This window comes from Natator depressus, chromosome 16 (genome assembly GCF_965152275.1).
Source record: "Natator depressus isolate rNatDep1 chromosome 16, rNatDep2.hap1, whole genome shotgun sequence".
Lineage (NCBI taxonomy): Eukaryota > Metazoa > Chordata > Testudines > Cheloniidae > Natator > Natator depressus.
In genome coordinates, this window is record NC_134249.1 from 20,885,856 (window position 1) to 20,903,414 (window position 17,559).

Genomic DNA, 17,559 nt, shown 5'->3' on the forward strand with positions numbered 1-17,559 from the left:
AGGTTTGTAACATGAACAGAAAAGTCAAAAATTGAAAGTTAAAGGTGACTCTCCCACCCCTACTCCTTGCCACTTTTACCTTGATCTTGCAGCTCACATGATTCAAAACCACACTGTGGTGATCCTTACAGTAACTAGACACAGTAAATGGGAATATTAATCTTACTTCTCCTAGCTTTTGTGTGTGGCATATATACATCTGTACCTCTCTACCCTTCTTCAACAGAGGCAATGTTTGTCTGTTACCAGAGTATCAGGGCTCCTGGGTTCTGTTACTCATGTAACTGGCAAATGACCTAACTTCTCGTCACCTGTTTTGCCATCTAGAGGATGTAGATCATGTGAATGGCGCAATAAGGTACAAAGGTTTTTAAAAACTCTGAGATCATCTGACTAAATGCAGTACATGATGCGTGAGGTTTTTGGTTGGATCTCCACTCCCAAAAATCAGTACAGAGGGATCCAAGAGAGCTGAACTCCTGTACTGTGGCATCAATATTTCATCCCACATTCAGTTAAAAATACCATTCTTGGAGGCAAACATTTGGATGTGTATAAAAAAGGTGTTGTAATTAACACTGTTCTAATAAGCTTTTCATGTGGTGGTTTGCAAACTTGCTGTAATTTTGTACAAGGGTGTGTCATAAAAAAGCTTTCATACCATGGGTGGAAAGCACTGTATGTTCATCAAGTGCTTAGTACCTCACCTAAAATTTGGCACAGGTTTCACCATGTTTGCTATCAACTTAAATGCCTTTGATCAACAACCAGATGCAAGAACAGTCTTTGAAATAGCTCTCATATGACCATGGATGCTGGAAATGCATTTAAATTCCTGTAGAATTTAACTTCCCTTATGTGAACCTTTAAAGGCAAGCTTATATTTCCATTAATGATCAAGCTCATATGCAGTTGTAGCTTCACTTTATAGAGCATATTAAAAGTTTAATGTATAAATGCCTTCATTGGCCAAAACTTTTTGGCAGTGTTGTCTGCTTACACTGGAAATGGTACAAAAAGAGACAGTCTTAATAGCTTCAAAGAGATTTCTGCCCTTGAAGGGTTAATTATATTATGCCTAGTTGCTTTTTTTTTAAGCACAGAAAATAAACTGTAGCCAGAAGTAAGAAGTGATTAATTCAGACACATATGTAAGCAAAGTTCCCTTCTTTTATGCAGTTTGGTAACAGTAGACTATGCAGTAATTGAAAAGTAAAGGCAATTGAATTACAGGCTCCTGTCCAAACAGAGTGCACTTTTTTTTTTTATACAACCTCCATTGCATCAGAACTAGGCAGTATTCCTGATGTTCTCATGTGTGTTAATGCTGACTCACAGACTAACTTGCACAAGAAAAAAAAACACACAGGCAGCTCCACCATACTAGGTAATGAGCTCAAGCAAGAAGCAGCGTCTGATGTTTTGTAAGATCTCTTATTTGACCTTTTAAGATGTACTTATTTTAAGGTTTTTTGTTCCGTATTGCCATGATGGTAGAACTGAGTCATGCAGGATATATACTGCTAGCAAATGCTGTTGTGCAGAAGGAGTGAGGGTAATAAAATTCAGCATGACACTTGTCTTTGATGTGTTATGGATATGAATTAATGTCTGTAATGGAATGCAGGAAAGGCACACTTTTGCAGAAAGCATGAGAATAGTAGACCGTGTTCTCTCTGGAGATGCTTATAGTTGTAAATTAGCCTGGGACTTCAGAAGCTTTTATTAGATTGTTTAAAATTAAATTTTGCAAAATATTTGTATTTATTTTTGTATCTATGCCTCACCCTCTCCTTTGTAGCAACCTGCAAAAATTAAATGTTTTGTTCTCCAGATTTGCTTGTCCTTGATTTGATAAACTCTTAAAATCTGCGGTGAATAAGAAAAAAAATAATTACAAAATAATGGAGATAGCATGCTTTGCCTTCATGAAATTACTGTACTTTTTGAGACAGAATCCAGTGTGAGTGTATGACCTCGAGCGCTAGTGTTTCATTGAGGCTGTGTAAGTGACTCACCTTGCAGCATGACAGATCTCTTCGTAAATCTAATGCATGGGTGTCAGAGGCTGCTGCTGGAGTGCTTTGTAATTTCGGGAGAAAAGCTCCAAGTAACTGTTATCTTGGGCTTCTTTAATAAAGGATTTGTGCCCACTTTGTTAGGCTAGATTACCAGCATTAATTTAATTAACTTCATCTTTTCCCCTCTTCCCCTGAGGTATGTGAACATCTAATGCATTCCTTTCTGTGCTCATTTTTTAAAATCATAAACCAAGTATATCTGTACTGCATGTGCTGTTTGTACGCTACTTATTAATATTTGCAAAATTAGTTTCCACTATCTTAGTAAACCAGAATTAATCCTATTCACCAATTGTCACTTTGCTGCTACACTAAAAATAGGGTGGATTAGCATTGGTTACTGCTTCCAACTCAGCTTTTCAAAATAAATCATTACTCCTTTTTAATGCTTTGAAGCAACAGAAACAAATGCAGAAAAAAAAAAAAAAAGATTCTCAGTATGACTGTCAGTTGATTACTGAAGATAACCTTGTTTTCCTTCTCCTGACAGGGACTGGCATTTGCACAATTTCATGTTTGTGATTGAGTTCTTCGCACTGTCTTTGCTGAAAAGACAGTGACTTGTAATTCATGTTCTTTGGGGGAGAAAAACAAAAATATGCAATGCTGTTTTATTTTCTTATTGTGGAGAGTGGTATCTCTGACCCTCTTTTGTATCCCTACTGCCCCCGCCTACACAATACTTTTGATTTTGCTATTCCCTTTTTGGTGGAGTTATGATGATTAGGTACTTAGAGACTGTAATTCAACCGCCAAGTGGTGTAGTGAACTGTTGCATGTTTTTCCTTAGTCCTGTATGAAAGGTGTATTTCCTCAGAAACAGTGGGGAGAAGGGTCCATCCTTCTGTCAACCATAAGTACTCCTCCAATTCCCTTGTGGCTTTCCTGAGGAATTTAAGAGTAAGGGAATCTTACACAGTTAATTGGTTGAGGATGAGCCAAAGGAGAACCATGTATTTTGGTGACCAAGTTTTAAAAGGGAATTAGGCATCTTGCTCCTGTACCATTATGTTTTCGGCAGAGAAAATTCTGTTCATTTTTTCCTTCTGAAGCTAGTTCTATTGTTCCTTTCAAATGTGCCTCTTCCATGTTAGAAATCCCCTAGCAGCCTTAAATCGAAGGGTGTGATTTTCTTTCTCTCTCCTCATTTACAGAAGAAAGGGAAGTTTCTTTTGACCCATTGGGGCCTTCAAGGGCAGGACTTTTCAGCTATTTTCTTTTGATGAGAGTTTTGGCTGGGAATAGCTGTGAAAGCTTTTCTGTAGAGTTTTGTTTACAGCCCTCTGAGGGTCACTGAATCTTTTATTTTTCTGAAGTCCAGCTGCTTTTCAGTATTCCTTCCTTTTAAGAAAGCAATTATGATAAGGACCTTTCTTTTACAATAAATAAGTTTGTTTTTGGTTGTCTCTGAGCTGTCTAAGGAAAAGACAATTTAAATACATTATTTAATTACTTATGCTTCTTAAAGGAGCTGTGATGGTAGCATCTTGTTCTAGATAGATAACTTTTTTCCCTCAGGAAAAGTTAGTGTGGTCCAGACCACTCGGGCATTTAAACAAACAAGTCGTTTAGAAGAAGCAAGCCTCCAGCATCCAAAGTGCATGTGTAGCTTCAACAGAGCAGTATTGAGATATTCACAAAACTGCAACATGCCTTATGTCAAATAATGCCTAAGCTTTTTTGGAATGTGTTAAGACAAGGACTATGGCTTTCCTAAAAACATGTTTTAATGTAAACTTGTTTTGATAGATGCCTAAAAGTTCCCAACAAGGGGTTTTCAGCAAGAAAAGAAAATTATCTTTTTTTTCAGTTGACTTTCAATGCATCTTAATTCTTTATTTTTAAAAAAAAATCAAATTTAGTTAAATTTTTCCCATTTGAGCTAAAGTGTGCATAGGAGGTGGGGAGACTTTCTTGGTCTGATTGACTTTTATTTAAAAAAAGTTTAATCTAAAAGAGATAAAACTCTGACCGCGTGAAGAAGAAACTGTATTGCCCTATATACAGTGACTAGGACTTGGTTACACAGAAGTAGCTTCATTTGGTGCAGTATTGTGAACCAGTAATTTACACATTTAACTTCTAAGGGCATTTTCCTTCTATTTCAGCACAGGGAACTCAGAAGTGAGCTGTAGCTCACGAAAGCTTATGCTCAAATAAATGTGTTAGTCTCTAAGGTGCCACAAGTACTCCTTTTCTTTTTGCGAATACAGACTAACACGGCTGCTACTCTGAAACCAAGGTTAATATAGTATAAACCAAATTTTAAACAATTCAAAGTGCTTATTTGTCCTCTTTTTCAGAACAAAGAGTTTGGAGAAAGACTAGCATTACTTTGGAAACATTAGGTTAAGACCTGTCAGGTATAAGACCATGTTACAGTTATCAGAAACTCTCAGCAATTTCTTCAGGCGTGTACAGTGTCAAATAGTGTTTGTGGTTTTTATTCAGTCTTCCAAGATTACTTTATGTTCGCGCTCTGTCCACCAGTTGGATTCACCATGGTAGAACATGGGCCATAAAAGGGCAGAAGAAAGATAGCCAAGAACCAGAAAAACATTTTCTGAACACTGGGCCAGGACTAGTGCTTTGAAAAGCTTACTGGTCCTGACAGCGTTTGCTTTGGTTTTCTCTTAGTGTTTCTAGACCTAGCAGGTCGTGAAATATCAGAAATTAAAATTGTCATTTTGATTACTATCTTGCCTTTTTTCCACTTCAGTTTGAATTTGATTTCAGAAGCTTTTATCTCCTGAAAATCTAGAAGTAGAAACTATTATTTTATACTGTCTGAAAGACTGAGTCCTAACTCTAGTGGTTTGTGAGAGTTGTAGCTGCTACTATAGGTAGAAGTGGAGAAAGGCAAGATAGTGATCGGAATGGTGTGATTTTTAAATTTGGATCCTTCATGAAACATCATAGCAACAAATGAATATTGTATATAGAATGCCACTGGAAGTCCAGGTTCTCAGTTGTTTTCTAAGGGCTTGTCTGTATTGCCCCACAGTTTGAACAATGGAGGTGTGAATATCCGTGCTCATCAAAGTGCTGCACTGCAATTCCCTCTCGTGGACACTGCGGTGCAAACGAAAACCGCCCACAGCATGTGCATGAGAAAATCACAGCACAGCACAACCCCATAGTCTGAACTGCTGGGCAGTGTAGACATGCCTTAAAAACTGTTTCAAGCTATGGCGGTTTAAGGTAAAGTCTGGTAGTACTCCTTGTGTCTAATTATGTTCTTCTGGTACTCATTAAGGAGTGTAGCCTGGACCATTGTGACTAATTCCTGGGGATAACAGTGTGATGGTATCTTCTTGGCATGACTTCTTTATTTTAAGGGAAAATACAAATTAAATCCTATTCCATCGTATCTAAACCCACCCAGCATTTCTAAGAGGTAACAAATATATTTTGAATTAAAATGGGGAGCAAACAGTAGGTTGATATCTTTAACAGGCTTGACATAGAAGATGATATTCTAGAATTTCATTGGAAGAGTGCTGATGTTAACTTCTTTTATTTTGCACCACTAAAAGAAGTTACTTCCAACTGATGTTATGGTAGATACAAAAGGTGAGTAGGCAACTGGGTGAGGTGGCAGATGAGGAAAGTTGCATGTAAATGTGAAGCTTTCAATGCTGTACTCCAAATCTGACTTGTGCTCTGTTGATTTTTTTTTTTTTTAAGGAAACTCTGCTGTAAGTTTCCCCATAAGATGTTTTTGTGTATTAAGTTCATTCCATTTTCCATGCAAAATAATCTTTGTCTGATATCCCCATTGACTCCATTAATTGATTAACCTAATAGTAGTGTTAAAGGAAAACCAAAGCTTATCTACTCTACAGTACCTTTTCTTGGCTACTTCTGTTTCTGAAGATCAGCAGTCTTTAGCTCTTTCCATTCATGTTACATTGTCTAATTTTCAGAAACAGGGGGATTGTGATTGAGTACCGTACCCCCCCCCCTAAAATAAATAAAAGTACCATCTGGTACTTCCCTAATCTCTCATATATCTCTAAGAGAGCTCTTACTATAAGAAAAGAGAGATCATTCTTGACCCAGGATTGGCTTTCCATATAGCAGTGGCTTCCTTCCTAGAAGGTTGAGTGGTAAACTTTTTTGCTTTTCGTTTTCTATTTCATGAGGACCCTGGGTTTGATACCATCCACTGCGATGTTGTTCTGCTGAGGTTTCTTCTAGCAAGAGGGCAACAACATCAAGAGCAGCTGTTTTGTTTCCCTGGGTTAAGGTTGCTGTATAGTAATGAAATCTCTTGTGAGACCATGATCCCAAGCGTTTCCTCTTCTCCTTTAGTCCCAGTAGAGGTGATGACAAAAGAGAACCTGAAATACAATCAGTAATTTAGAGAGAATAACTGGTATGGGGAAAATCTCCGTTTTTTCAGGTACAATTGTTTTACTTTTAAAGCGATGGACAATTCTTGGAAGGCAAGATGGGGACAGTGTGGTTAGCGTATGGGACTAGGAGCCAGGAGGTGTGGTGTCTGCTCCCAGCTGTGCACAGAATTGTTGTGTGACCTTGGGCACCACTCTGTGCCTTAGTTTCCTCATCCGCAAAATAGGGAAAACTTGCCTCATGATGTGTTCGGATTAAATTGTTAATGTCTTCTCAATGCGCTCTGAGATCCTTGGTTGGAAGGTTTAGACTAGAGGACTGTCAAGTATTGTTATGAGGTCGCTAGTCCTGTAAATGTGTTAGTGTCTTTTGCTGGAAGGAAAAGAAAAGCCAGGCTTGCTTCCAACCCCTGTAATCTCAAAAGTGGCAGTGTTTTGCTTTGATTCTGCACAGTTGAATTTCATGCACCAAATATACATATGAACAGTAAAAACCAGGAATGCACACGCTAAATAAGAAGTGACTGCAGAGAGCCCCAGATATTTACATTATTTATAGCTACTTTTGACTAAAGGTGGCCTGATTTAATCTTTATTTTTTTTAAGTTTTGAATTTTATCTGTGACACCATATGAGCAGAGGAATTGGAACCAGCCACAGAGCATTAATTGAAATAAAAAATGGTCTGTGAAGGGAACAAGTAAGAAAAGCCAGACCCCACCCTCTTTCCCAGAAAAAGCACCAGCATGCTCAATAAATGTTAAGGTAATTTAAAATCTGAATCTGGGAGACAATGTGACTAGGATTTCATTACTTAAGCAAATGGATTTGCTTTTAGTGGATGCAGCCACAGACTGAGAAGCTTTCCCAAGGGGTAAATGTTTTCCTGTGTTTGAAAAGCTTTCTTGTGTGTTAAGGAAGGGGGAGGGAGGCCATGAATGTTGCTCCATATGCACTTAGGACTCTGGAGCATCTTTATTTAGTACTGATTTGGGCACCCCCAAATATACATTTTTAGATGCTTGTTGTAGGGTGATTATTGTATAGGTTTTAAACCTTTCATCTGTTGTTGTGGGGCAGAGAGATTTGAGCCAGCGGGAAGAAATGAGGAGCCGCCTTGGTGGGATGGGTAGTTTTTTCTGGAGCAGATGTGCTTCCTTTGACTAATTTCTTCCTCACGCTGGAGGAGTTAAACAGCAGCAGTGCCAGCTCTGCAGACTGTTTGGAATAGTTTAAATGCTTTGACACTCTGGATGTACTAGATGGCAGAGGAGGCAGTTTACAGCGTAATTCATATGCAAAACTGCACTATAAATTTAAAACCTGTCTCAGTTGCTGTGGCACCACTAAGCATTTCATCAGCATACAGTACAGTATTTCTGCCATCTTTGTTTGCATTGCAGTGACTCATCAAAAGTCTGTCTTGTACCAACACTGAGAGCATTCCTCTGGCACTGATATTTCTCTGTTTTTAAAGCTTCGGCTTGAAACTGGCATTTACTTCAGGTCCCTAATCAAAGGGCTCTATTCATTGCAGAGAGCAGCCTGAATGTTAATCTGCATCCGGCCTATTCATTTAGATGCTATGCACTGCCGTCGAGATTTGACTTGGTAAAAGCTTGAGCTACAGCAGATACAAACGGAGGTTTTGATACTATTTTCTCCCCCCCACCCCCTGAACGATCTTGGTTGCTGCAGTTAGTGTAGCAGACGGAGGCGATAAAAAGGGACTTAAGAGATCCTTCATTGAGCAGCAGTACCTTGGATCATTCGTTGTTTAAGGTATGTTCGCATGGTATCAGATGAGGGGGCATAGAAGTTCTTTGCTTTGAAGAATTCTCTCTTAAACCATGCAGATACAATTAAATTGGCTTTGTGTGTGTTCTCTTTTCTTCCTGTTCCTCAGTGGCTTTGCAGATAGGACTTTTTTCCAGCAGTGTGAACAGAGAAGTTCTTTGTAGGTTATTTTTCTTTTCAGAGGAGATTTAAAAAAAAATTTCAGGTAAATTTCTTTTTATGCCATTGTCATGAGGATTTGGTACTAGTTAAACACAGTTTACTCAGTACCGTCAAGTGCAAGCATAATTTGAAATCTTCTGTTCTCTTAAGGGGGGGAGGGTTGGGTGATGGTGGGCAGGAGATTCTTGGGATGTAGCCTTTATTTGGGCTAATAAGCACTGACTGGCTTTTCTGGAGTTTTATGCACTAAAATTACCTAATTTAATCTTACTGCTCCTATGGGCTTGTTTCAGAGCTTGCCTCTTTCTGTACAGAAAAGGAGAAATTATTCTCATCCCCAAAAGGTGCCAATGTCCTAAAACAGTACACTCTGTGCTGTTGTTTGATGCAAAGTCGAAAGCTGTATAGGCTGGAGATATATTTTTTTTTGACTTGAGATCGTTCAGAGGCGTTCTTGATAGTACTGTTTCTGATTTCAGAAGATGGGGTTGTTCCTATTACGGGGTGCGTGTCTTGCCTTGGATTAGGTTTGCACTATGTCACCTACAGAATCCCTTTTTAATATGACCAGGAACAGAACATAGGGCACTTGCCACAGGGTGAGGTATGTGGACACTCTCTTGCCCTAGTCTGTATTTAAAATTAAAAACAAATGACTTGATGTTAAGTTTACTGCAGTACCTTGGTTTTGTTTGTTTGGGCTCAATTACCTGTCTTAATTTTGATTCCTTTAAATGAAATGGCTCTTATAATTCCACTTAAAAGTAGTTTAACTCTGAATAGTTTCTTTTTTAAAACAAGTGTAGGGGCATCGTCTAGGATCGTTAAAATAGGTTTTTATTACAGTAACTGCTTTGATAGAATGCTATATTTATTTCAAACAAAATGGCACATCGTTTTGTAACTATTTCATCTTGAGTTTCAGCAGGTTTTTTTTAATCAATTTCCAAAGGTCTGTTGAATATTAATAGGGCTACCTTACTATTCATTCCCACTCTGTTACCATCCATATTATCCTGTTTACTTTAAACTCCAGAGGAAAGAACCAATGATAATTAAAAAAATTTTTTTTGAGAATATTTAAATACGTTTTTTAAAAAAAATTTTTTTAAATGCAATAAGTAATTTTATAAACACTTGGTGTTATACGTCAGCCCTTAGGGTTTAGTTTTGAGTCTTCAGTTGTGTTAGGTTGTTTGTTTTTGTTTTTATTTGTTTGTTGCAGAGAACTGTCTAAAAATGCTGTTTCTTTCTCCCTGCCTTCTTCATTTTTCAGATGTGCCCTACTTTGGATACTTCTGCATTGCATGTCTAAGGAGCTCTAACTAATCCTGAGCCATGTCACAGATGTTGCACATAGAAATTCCCAACTTTGGGAACACCGTCTTGGGCTGCCTGAATGAGCAGAGGCTGCTGGGGCTTTACTGTGATGTGTCCATAGTTGTCAAGGGCCAAGCCTTCAAGGCACATCGTGCGGTGTTAGCAGCCAGCAGCCTGTACTTCAGAGACTTGTTTAGCGGGAACAGCAAAAGTGCATTTGAGCTCCCAGGTACCGTGCCACCAGCCTGCTTCCAGCAAATCCTTTCATTTTGTTACACTGGGAAACTCACAATGGCCGCGAGTGAACAGCTGGTAGTGATGTACACTGCAGGTTTCCTACAGATCCAACATATCGTAGAAAAAGGGACAGACTTGATGTTCAAAGTGAGTTCTCCCCACTGTGACTCTCAAACCACCATGATCGAAGATCCTAGTTCGGAACCTCAGAGCCCTTGCAACCAATTGCAGTCTGCTTCTGTGCCCTACGTCATGTCCCCTTCCATGCCCATCCCGCTCCTGACCCGGGTGAAACACGAAAATCTCGAGCTGCAACCCACAGCTGTGTCAGGCCTTCCTGCCAAGCGACCCTTGGAAGCCAGCACTCGGGATAGTACAGGAGGGAGCGTTTCTAATGCTGCTCCGCTAAAATTGTCTCGTGTTTCATACTATGGAATGCCCAGTTTAGCTACTCTCATCCCAAACATACAGCAAGTGCAGTACTCCCAAGGGGAGCGGACGAGCCCAGGAGCCAGCAGCATTCCAACTACTGATAGTCCCACTTCCTACCACAATGAGGAGGATGAGGAAGATGATGAGGCTTATGATACCATGGTAGAAGAACAGTATGGGCAGATGTATATCAAATCCTCAGGAGGATATTCAGGTAATAAACCAAAACCTTCCCTTTCTCTAACCCCTTTGTTTTTCTCTTCCTCTTAAATTGCCACTTGGTCCTTTTCTCCTTTGTCCAGAATATATTTTTTGGACTTTTCATCAGGTTTTTCTATATCCTGTTTGTTTACACATGAAGATTTGTGTTTGTGAATTTAATGCTGTTGAAAATTGCTGGCCTGACAGCCCAGGAAACTTGAATTCTCTATCCACAGAACAGGTACAGCATGGGCATAGGACAGTACAAACTTCACCACCACTCCACTACTGTGCCGCTTCTCGGAACTGGAGAGACCACATGTAGGGGTGAGAGTGCAGTGCAGTGACCATAGTCTATTTAATCCTTAGCCTCCTCCTGTTGGCAGTCTCAGCCACGGACTCCATTTGTTTTGTGTTTTTGCAACATGGACACCTATCCATTAACTGCTGAACTGAGAGTGCCAACTAATTTCACATACAGTAGGTCATCCAAGAGCTACCTCAGTCACTACCCATCTCGGTTTGGATTAGAACAGGCAATCTGAAGGTGAAAGGCTTTGTATCCAATTGCAAATCACCTCATCCATTTATTTCCCCACTACTCCCTCCCTTTTTTACAAAAATCAATTACAGTGTATGTCTTGCTCTCTCCATCCACCTCAAATAAATCAGATTTCTGGTATATCAGAAAGAATTTAAACAAACCTTTCTCCCCCATCCCTAACATATATGTCCCTATTTTTATCTTGTACGCTGTCAGGTAAGTTCCCTTTTTCCCTTCAGAAATAATTAATAGGACTAGTTAAGTCTTCATTAACCTAACTCATCACCTGATAGTACTGCACTGTGAAAGCATTAGCTAAAGGAGAAGATTGCCCCAGCAATGAATTGCTAGACAAGGAACTGCTGGGTTCTTCCACCAAGGACACACAGGTGTTTTGATTTTTCAGTATGAGTATATGAGGGGACATTTTCTTTTCCGCTTCCCTTGCAAGCGATAAACTTTTCTGAAAAAGAACCGTTTTGGCTTTGTTCATGTTCAAGATTTTGAACTGACGTTTGGAAATGTCTCTGGTGCCTGTCGTGTTTTGGCTTTTTTGGAGGGCTAGAGACGAGGATAGAGGCTATGTGGTAGCAAACACGTGGGGAATCTAATCTCAACAGCCAGTATTTCTCAATGAGAGGCATTTCAAAAGAACATATATGGGGAGGTGTATGTTCTTTCTGCATTCCAAAAAGAGGCTCCTGAATGAACACAGTGGACTCTTAATTGGTGCTGCAGGTGTTTGAGAATGCAGCTTTGATTTGTATTCAGTTCCTGGGTGGAAACATATTTCATGGTTTTCTTGAGATTTGTCAAGCTGGCAACGCAGAATTTTCTTTAGTCTGTGCTTAGTTTTCACTGTTACTATTTCCCGTTGTAATTGCTGGATCAGAAATGACTAATTTGAAAATATTAACTCCCTCACATATGCTGAAAAGTTGGCTTTCTTTCCTTGGACCCATTTTATTTTTAGAGATGGGTAGAAAATGTTGCATTAACAACCTCTGATTGATCCAGATATGTAATTCATGGTGGTGGTAATTCTCAACACCAAGACACTCCCATGTGTGGCTTTCCAACCCTCTCCATAAAAACAGAACCCCAAACTTCTGTTTGAACAGTAATGTCCTTTCTGTACAAGTCTGTAAGTAGATAGATGAGAAGAAATCATTGCCATGTGTTTTACTGGAGGGGTAAGGGAAACTGTCGTGTTTAAACTAGCCTTTCCATTTTCACAGCAAATACTGCTACTGGCAAATTTTGAGGGTTTTTTTTTTTTAAATATTAGAACAGTCTCTAAAAAGCAGTCTGCTTTTTCAGTTGCTGTTTCTGAGGAAAGAGTCCAAATTCCTCATACTGACAGTAAACTTTCAGAAAAGAGTAGACTATTCTAGGGAATGGTGCGTGATTACTGTAAAGTCCTTGCCTGGCTAGCTAGTTGGTGGGATGGAGTGTGATGCATAGGATGTGTTTTAAAATGTCCATCTAACTGGACAGAGCTGAGGCTGTTTGCATGGATATTTGTTTTCCCCCCACACTGCAGAGCATTATGACTGAGTAGTGTTTGTCTTCACAGTGTTGAGCATTTCTAATATTGTTCTTTAGAGAAACGGGATTATACCCTTGTATACAATATTTTCTTTCTCAGCCATGGGGCCTATTTATATAATAGCAGAACAGAACAAATTCAATAGAAACATAGAAGACTGTCATAGGGAAAACTATAGGATGGTATGGTATGCGACTACTAAGCAACCAGGCTATTGCATATAACTCTTATTACTGTGTAAGATTAAAACAGAGCTGCTCCACTCAGAAAATAGAAAATGTGAACAGCTGACTTGGTGGCTTTGATAATTTTTCAGTTGTCCAGCCCTTAGGTTGGATCTGATGATACAGAAGAAGAGTAATATTTTCTTTCTCCCTATGCAGATTGTGAGTAGGCTTCTGAATTGCTGGGTGAGGCATAGCCATGGGTAGTTGTTTGGGGAGGTAAGGGAAATGACAGAGGAGCTCGCACCAAGTAGGAGCTTGTGTCACCATTCTGTCCAACTTGAAGGGCCAGCCAACGCCCCCTCCCCCAGGGTTATAATCTATACAGTTCTAGCTAAAACATGTCTCTCCTGCACAAGCACATTGAAAAAGGGTTTTCTGTTTTAACCACAGCCATAGTCTCAGGGTTCCCCAAAATCTGGGGATGAGAGGGAGAAAGATTTAAAAAAGAAAATGAAAATCGAGGCTATTCCATCCTAGTATGGACTTGTGTAACTCTCACTGTGTTTTCATGACTCTGAATAAACCCTTCCTTCAAAAGACACAGAACAAAAAACCCTACAACATGGAAGAGCAAGGAAAAGCTAATCCTGCTCCTGCCACGTAGATCTTGACAATCTCACAAAAGACGGGGAAACAGTGTAAAATAGTGATTGCCAAAGTTTCTGAGAGCCTTTTGAGTCAAAACAAAAACAAAACCAAAAAAAGAGCACACAGCCAGATCATGCATTGAATCTCATGGGAAGCTTCCCTCCACCCCCCTTTTTTATTTCTCTCCTTGCACAGCTTAGTGTCATTCAGAATGGTGCCAGGTATCCATTGTTAGGGACGTTTGTCTGGTTCATTGTAAGGGGACATTTTAAGCTGAAACTCAAGTTTTTGTTCGGTGTCCTCTGTCGTCTTCCATCTCCATGTCGGGGCCTGGTTCTGCAAGGTGCTGAATGTCAGCGCTGAAGGCTTGTAGGATGGTCCAGGCCATTGTTCATGAGGTCTGTTCTGAAAGCATTTGGGTATTGTAGATTCTTATTTATTTTTGTTTTCTCCTATATAAAAGCCTTTCTGAAAAACCAGACTAAATCTCTGAAACTTGGCACAAACCAAAGAAATTCATGACCTTGGCAAAGGGCTTTGATGGTAGAAAGTCAGAGTAAAGCTTAAGCTTCATTAAGTAGCTGACTTAGAAAACAATGGCACGGTGTGGTGAACCGTAAGGAATACTGAAGTGCAAAAGAAACTGAAAATAAATTCAGGGGAAGGCTAACTCCCCCTCTAAAAAACATTGCAGATGTAAGAATTAAGTTTAGCTGTCATGAAAGAAGTCCTTAATTTTCAGAGGGAAATATGGGAATTGCCATTATTGATCAGACCAGACTTCAGAAACTGGCCATTCCTCACATCACATTTCAGTATAGAGTCAGAGGACGTTAGGATTGTGTGTGTGCTTTTGGTTTTGGATGATATTAGTATCATCATCATCAGGATTTGCATAACTTTTGTGTGTGCATTAATAGCATTTCCATATGGTGGCTCTTTATTCTGTAAATAGGTCTAGACTTGGAGAACATTTAGGCCTTAAAGAAACTAGTTGGTCTTCATATGGGCTCTAGTATTTGATTTGAGAAGTATGCAGCTAGGTAAGATATTAAACAAAAGCAAAGTACTTATCGCTTTACCTGTAGCACCATGGGCCTGATCCTGAAAGGATTTCAGTGGGACTTGCAGATGCTCATCATCTTTCAATATCAAACCATATTCTTTTCAGTCACCTTACTATTTAGCAGGTGTATTTGATTTTATTCCGTTTCAACAGGCACAAGTGAAATTGCACCAAGTGTCTTTAAATCCTCATGCAACAAATTGCTGGAGTATAAAGGCTGGACCTGAAAGTTATGAAATACCAAACTGAGACATGGACATTTCATTAAAAATTCATCTAAAATAGCTGTTATAGGATACAATTGCAGTAATTAGCTAAGAGAATAGTTTTTTCTCCTGGCCCTCTGATTTCTTGACAGTAAGTAAAGAGGGCAAGAAACAATCCAAAATCTTTAGTGAGAGGATACATGGCATACTGTATGAAGATGATCCCAGACCAAGCTTAGAAAAGATATGTTACAATTTAAACCACAGCCAGTAGCAATGATCCCGTGAACATCTTGAAACCAAATAATTGCAATCTTTATAAAACTGCTTGTTTTAACTGCAGTCATGGTTCTTTGAGTCAGTTGCCTCTGATACAGATCAATGAGTAGTCTGATCCTTAGGATCAGGCAGGAGGCAGTCAATAGAAGCCAAGAATGAATATATTTTCCAGAAAATATAAAAGAACACCAAACTAGGTACAAACATAGAGGAAATGGAGAAAAATGTGTGTCTGAAATGAACAGAGCATCACACTCATCAGACAGAGCTGGTCTTATCTGCTTCTTATTGTAAAAGTGGGAATCCTCTAATGGCTGCGAGGGAAAAAGGGGGAAGGTGTAATGCTGACTAGAGGGGAAATCTTTGGCTTCATTGGCTGCCTCCTGTCTAATCAATGTGAATTGTTCTGAACTTGTATCAACCACAGAAAACAACTTGCAGGCAAGAAATTCTCTTTCTTATTAAGGACGCAGCAGCCTAAGGAAACTTAAGATCCACATGGGTGTCACTCTGCTTCAGACCTTTTTTGGCATTAAACTTCTAGTCCCTGTTTCTTCACAGTAAAACACAGATGTTTAATTTTAGACTGGCAGATGTTTCACTCCTAACTGAGATGTGAAACAAAGGCAAGATGTGGGCATTTATAAACCAGTAATATTGTTCCTGCAGTTCCAGATTAATTCTGTGTATAAATAGGACACGCATCATATCTCTACATTTGAGTATACTGTTGCAAATAGCACTGTTAGTAAAATATGTATAGTTCAATGGTGGACTATATTATCATTTTTTCTTCTTGTGTGCACGCATGCGTGTGTGTATTTTTCTGTAAACATACATACCACTTGCCAGTAAATCTACTAAGAATCTGTGAAAATAGCTGCAGATGCTGGGTTCTGTTTTCATGTCCGCTCCCTAGCAAGTGTGAGAGAAGGATTCTTGTAAACTCTTTGTTTGAAAGGAAAAGTCTGACTCTTTGGGAAAGGGAGGGCAACTAGGTGTATGCTTCCAAACTCCAGTCATCCATGATAGTTGAGAAGAGGGTAATTTTGTGGATAAGGCAATGGACTAGGACCCAAGACTTCTGGGTTCACACTTCCTGTGTGACCAGGGTCAAGTAACTTCAGCTGCTCTCTCTGTTCTCTGTCTGTAACATAGGAACAATAATACTTCCCTACCCTGTAGAATAGTGAATGAGAAGAATAAGAAGAGAATCCAGACGAAAACCTCTGGAGTTGTGAACTTCCAAGGGGGAATTGGTATTTCTGCTCTTTGAGTTGGCAAGAGCCAAGAAGATATTAAAGCAACTGGCCTTTAGGGAGTACAGTCAACAGTTTTTCAAATTTGGATGCCTGAAATTAGACATCAAAATCTTGGCACTGATATTCAGAGGTGCTGGGCACTCGCAATGCTCATTAAAATCATTGGGAGACATGGGTGCTCAGCACCTCTGAAAATGAGGTTACCTATTTAGGTACCCAGGTAAGCACCTAACTGCATGATTTGGGCACCCCAGTGTGAAAATGTTGGCCACTGACATATTACTGTCATTCTTTCTGAACTGATGCGTGTCCACGAGCCCCATTAACAGCCTGTCAAGAGAAATTTGAGGCCCTGGTACATTGTTTGCTGGGGCTGCAGCCCCTCCCTTTTCACCCAGTTACAGACATGGCGAGGGGGCTGAGCTTGGGGTTCAGGTACAATTGTCCCCCTTTTACCATTCTTGTCAGCCCTGCCAGTTAACCTGTTCTTCATTGTCTAGGTAATCAGAATGTCATTTTTGCTGATAACTTCTACTTTTTTTAAGGTTTTTATATGTACATGAATTAATTTGTATTAGTTTTTTTTTAACATCACACGCATAATATTTACAAATGTATAGCCAGTTGGATTATTGCTTCTTACAACTGTGTAATAAAAGGTAATAATAAAATACTTCTTAAGATCTAATGGTTTGTAACAGCCCATTGTCAACTAAAACAGTGATACTTAGAAATGGAGGACCTCATGTAACTGACCTCTGCAAAGCAGAGCGCATCTTAAGAGCGTGTGGAACAAAGGCACTCAGCACCACCAAGCAGATGCTGGAAGGGTCCAATGCCACAAGTTGTTGAGTGCCAGTAATTCCTATTAATTTCAGCACTTCCCAGGATTTGGCACGAAGTTTTCACCTAACCAGGTAGCTCTGAGGTACTTTTCCATACTCCAGTCCTGGATGTGTCCTCTTGTAGGTCAGTTGTTGCTTGTTATGAAACCCTTCCAAGTTTCAGACCCAAATACGTGTGTGTGTGTGTGTGTGTGTGTGTGTGTGTGTAAATAAAATACATGGGTGCAGCCTCATAGCTCCTACTGCCTTTTTAATTATTTCTTCTTTTCCTCTGCGTTAGCTGGTAAGCTGCTTTCTTAGTCTAGTACAAAACTATGTGAGACAATACTTCACATTGTTTGCCATTTCATTCAAAGGAAGAGGAGCAGCTGCCCTCTGAAGATACAAATTAATTAGAAGTGAATACTA

At 39.5% G+C, this 17,559-nt stretch overlaps 1 protein-coding gene across 4 annotated transcripts in view; it reads left to right on the plus strand.

The window, feature by feature from the left end:
• Window positions 1-17,559, plus strand: part of NACC2 (NACC family member 2) — a 120,321-nt gene that overhangs the window by 82,820 nt on the left and 19,942 nt on the right. For 2 of the 4 annotated variants that reach the window (XM_074973947.1, XM_074973946.1), the window contains exon 2: window positions 9,672-10,598. In XM_074973947.1, coding sequence (XP_074830048.1) covers window positions 9,734-10,598 — 865 coding nt within the window. In that variant the 5' untranslated portion in view covers window positions 9,672-9,733. Of the gene's footprint in view, window positions 1-1,293; window positions 1,425-7,843; window positions 8,219-9,671; window positions 10,599-17,559 lie in introns of those variants that run through there. The other 2 variants (XM_074973945.1, XM_074973944.1) reach the window with 2 other exon arrangements.